The sequence below is a fragment of the Helianthus annuus genome, chromosome 12 (genome assembly GCF_002127325.2).
Source record: "Helianthus annuus cultivar XRQ/B chromosome 12, HanXRQr2.0-SUNRISE, whole genome shotgun sequence".
Lineage (NCBI taxonomy): Eukaryota > Viridiplantae > Streptophyta > Magnoliopsida > Asterales > Asteraceae > Helianthus > Helianthus annuus.
This window is the reverse complement of record NC_035444.2, coordinates 151,605,676-151,609,819: the sequence shown is the minus strand read 5'-3', so window position 1 is coordinate 151,609,819 and position 4,144 is coordinate 151,605,676. Positions and strand designations below refer to the sequence as shown.

The 4,144-nt window shown below is 37.9% G+C and overlaps 1 protein-coding gene across 1 annotated transcript; it reads left to right on the top strand.

Annotated features, from left to right (window-relative positions):
- Positions 1–317: 317 nt before the first annotated feature.
- On the top strand, positions 318–2,188 carry LOC118485130. The gene is made up of 3 exons (XM_035981390.1): positions 318–452; positions 1,271–2,110; positions 2,183–2,188. Exons 1-3 carry the CDS (start codon positions 318–320, stop codon positions 2,186–2,188), a joined length of 981 nt encoding a protein of 326 aa, XP_035837283.1.
- The last annotated feature ends 1,956 nt before the right edge of the window (positions 2,189–4,144 follow it).

The following is a 4,144-nucleotide window of genomic DNA, read 5'->3' as shown; positions in this document are numbered from 1 at the left end:
TAATGAAATACCTTTGAAAATTCAGCCATTGGGGTATGCAATTTTGACAAATACTGATTTTAACTACTCCCAAGCATTGTTTGCTGATTTGGTTGCAAATTTAAATAACATTAAAAAGGGCAAAATTGCTGCTATTAAAAAGGGCAAAACTGCTGCTATTAAAAAGGGGAAAGCTGTTGCTATTAAAAAGGGGAAAACTGCTGGTTTTCTTTTGTTTTCTTATACTATTAAGCTACTACCTGCAAAAACATGTTTCTCAAAAAGCTTTTGAAAAAGGAGAAGGTATTAAAATGAATAGTCTAACTTTTACTCGCCTTATGGCTAAAGAGTTAGATGTTTTCAAAACTAAAGCAAAGGGGAATGAGGAAATTTTAGATGAGTCTACAACTGCTCCTCAAACATCTGTTGCTGAGCCCACTGCTCTTGATGATCACAACACTACAACCACTGCTGTGAAACCCCCACCAACAAAACTCAAAAGGACCAAAACAAAATCCAAAAAGCCCACCGAAACCAGCAAAACAGGTCCTCTGGAAGATGAGATCCCAGAGATTAACCCCGTGACAACACATATGTCACTACAAACCACTGTTGCTACTTCCTCACAACATGTGGAAAGATCTCAACCCATAAACCAAACTCCTCATGATTCCTCACAAAAGGAACATGTTGTATTTACAGGGACACCACAATATGATGTCATACCCTCATATGAGAGTATACTTAAAAGCCCTTCTCTCGCGGCAATGTCTCTTTCGACAGCAATCCCTTGATCTTCCATTCCACCAAAGTTTGTAACACTGCTTCAAGCTATTGACATTCAGAGTGATAGCAATCCCCCTCACGAACACTGTACTGAGAGTTTAACTTCAACAATAGCTATGTCTGAACCTTTTCAATTACCTACCCCAGAAATAGTTGAGGAGGCTACACCTCTTCAATTTCAGCAAATTCTTGATGGTATTTCAAGTGGAGCAGCTACTACAAATGTCAAATCCACTAATTTACATTTGGACAGTAGTTTCATCAGTCAGACTCCCTTGAAGGCAACCATTACTGTGTCTATCAAGGTATCCACTGGTGAGTTCAAGTTAACCACGGGTGAGATCACTAAGGTAACCACTGATGCAGAGGGAAGTCCCCAGAACCAAGAACAAGGGCATCTGCTAATGAAAATTTGGAGATACCTCCTCTTTCAAAAGCAGATACAACCACCTCTGGTGGGAATTCAGATGATCCTATTAAGTTAGGTGATGGATTAAAATACCAGGATTTGACGGACAGGATATCTAACTTGAAAACAATTGTTGCTGATATAAAGGATCAATTGAAGAAGTTGGTGGATGCTTTCAAAAGTCGACCTTCTCATCAGCAGTTATGCCAAGAGCTTTGGAATTCGGTACAACCCATTCTTGCAGCTCAAAGGGAACTGGCTGAGATTCAACTTAATTCCCACATGAAGCTAATTAGAGTTATGGTTGAAGCAAGATACAAAGACACACAGGCTGACATCAAGGGCATAAAAGAATGCATTGCAAAGTTAACTGGTACTACCCCTACACCTGTGTTTGAAAAAGACGATGAAGATGATGCTGAAAAGAGGGAAAATGATTCCATGAAAAACTTTGGCAAACCAACACCAAGGAATCAGCCAAAACAAAATCCAAAGCCTGCCAAGCAAACTTCTGCAAAATCTCCTGGAAAATCTGATACTGGTAAGAAAAAGGGAATTGATGATTCCGTTAACAAACAGACAGATAAGGAGATTGAACGAAAACAGAAGAGGAAGCATACAAAAGAGGAAGATGAAGTGCTCAACATTGGAACTTCAAATAGTAGAAAATCACAAAAAGATAACGAATCTCCTATTTTGATACTTCCTAAACCAATATCACCACCAGAAAAACCAACCACTGCTGCGAAACTCAAAACCACTGCTGAACCTAAGAAGTCAGATTCTGATACATCTAAAACAAAACTCTCACCAGAAAAACCACCTGTGAAAAAGCAGAATACAAAATCCTCATCACCACTGCCAACCTCGACTGAAACAATTGTTGATGCAACAAATGTTTCAGCATATGTTAAGACAACAGCGGTTGAGACACCAGTTGTTTCAACAGTTGTTAGTCAATCCACTGATTCTACCCAATTTCAATTTCCATCAAATCAACCCTTACAGTCATGACACCTTTTTCTTCCCTAACTCCTCCTTCTCCAAAATCTGTTTACACAAGAAAGAGAAAATTCATGGTGCATGAAGAAGAGAAAGAAGAAAAAGATATACCCGCACCAATTCTGTTATCAGCTACTCCGTTCATTCAAACTTCACCTAAACCATTCGTCCCACCTCCATCAACAAAGATCAACTCATTGGCAGTAACTTTTCCTCTGGAACTGCTTGCAGTTCAAGATGAAATGACTCAATTTTACACAGAGGATGATCCATCCAAAAGAACCTTCCCATCTCTTCAGGGATTTGAAACTCCAAAGAATATTTATGAATATCTGAAGCTAAAGGGGAAGCAAGCAGAAGATAAGGCAAATGAAGAGTGTAAAGGGCTAGGAGACATTAATTTATCAGCTCATATGCAACATTGGCTTGGTGAAGTCAAGAAGTTGGAAGATTTTGCTAGAGACTTGAGTAAGAATATGTCAAATCTGTCACCAAATGCTGAGCTAGAAAGACATTAAGAAATGATTTCTTGAACACTATCATGGAAACCAAGCCCTACGAAGCCTACAGATCTGATTTCAAAGACTGGCCCCTTAAGGCTCTTAATGAGGAAGTTAATAGAATTGAAAAGATGAATAAAGATCCTCAAATGCGAAAATCTGCTCCCCCCTGGAAAATTTACAAAAAGGTTGAAGTGGATGAAGTGTTGAAGTATAAGAGAATGAAGGCAGAACTTGTAGCAGCTAAGGTTGGGACTGCTAGACAAATTGGAAAATGGACTAGGCAGTCTATTGATCAAGCTTACAGTAGGTTAGAAGAGCGAAGAAAGACAGATCCATCCCTTCCTAAAAAGCCAGTATCCAAAGATGAAACGACTGTTATAGGTCGGCAGACCGTTACATCTAAAAAGCTGTTCTCATCAGCAGATGTATCCATCGCTGCCTTGAAACAAAGAAAAAGACAACAGCTGATGGATGAGGAAGATGAAAATATGTATGCTGAGTACAGAAAAGAATCTATCAGGAATCAGTTACGATATGGATTGGATGATGCTTCGTTGCAATTACAAGCTCAAGTTGCTCAAACACTTCAGAAGTTGGCAAGCAGGCCTCAATCGCCAAACTCCTCTCAAATAAAATTTCTCCCAAGAAACCCATCAGACCCAAAAATACTAAAGTGGAAGTCTGACAAACAGACCCATGAATTGACTTTGATCAAGTCTGATGGTAGTGTTGAAAAGATATCAAGGGAGAATGCACTTAGTCTGAATCCAGTTGACCTCCAAGATCTTTTTAACCTTCAGCTTGATAGGAATGAAGATGATACTGATTCCTTGGATTTTGAGCTCCAAGCCTCCAATTCAAAGGGCAAATCCGAGAAATGTTGATGAGAGAATAAAGATTTGCTGATTTCTAAAATCTGCTGATTCCTTGATTTAGTTTTGCTAAAAGTTGTTGAGGCAGGTGATTTTGTTTTTGTAGTTAACGTTTGTTGAACTTTAAGTTGTATTCAAATTCTATGAAGTATGTGTGTCTATAAACAGTTTATATTGTCTTTTTGGGTAAACAGTTAAATTGTATGTGATTGATATATTAACCGATAATCTATGTTTATAGTTATCTTTTAGCTATAATAGATAATACGTTTTGGTACAATATCTATGCACGTATCTATATGTTCTATTAATATGTGTTATGCATGCTTGTCTAAGAAACAACTCGTGTTTGCAGCTCTCATTTTTAATGAGAGTACTAAATTCTTTGTTAATAACATTATTCTCTTAACATCTGTTTACTAACCTTTGTAATTTCTGTTGACTAACCTTTTTAACATAGGCTGACTAACATGCATATCTGTTTACTATCTATCTATCTGGCAAGCTCTGTTGGAAAGCAACAGAAGTTTTTAACAGTTAATAGACAACAGTAGTTTGCTATCAACATAATGGAATTGCTGTTGAATAAACCT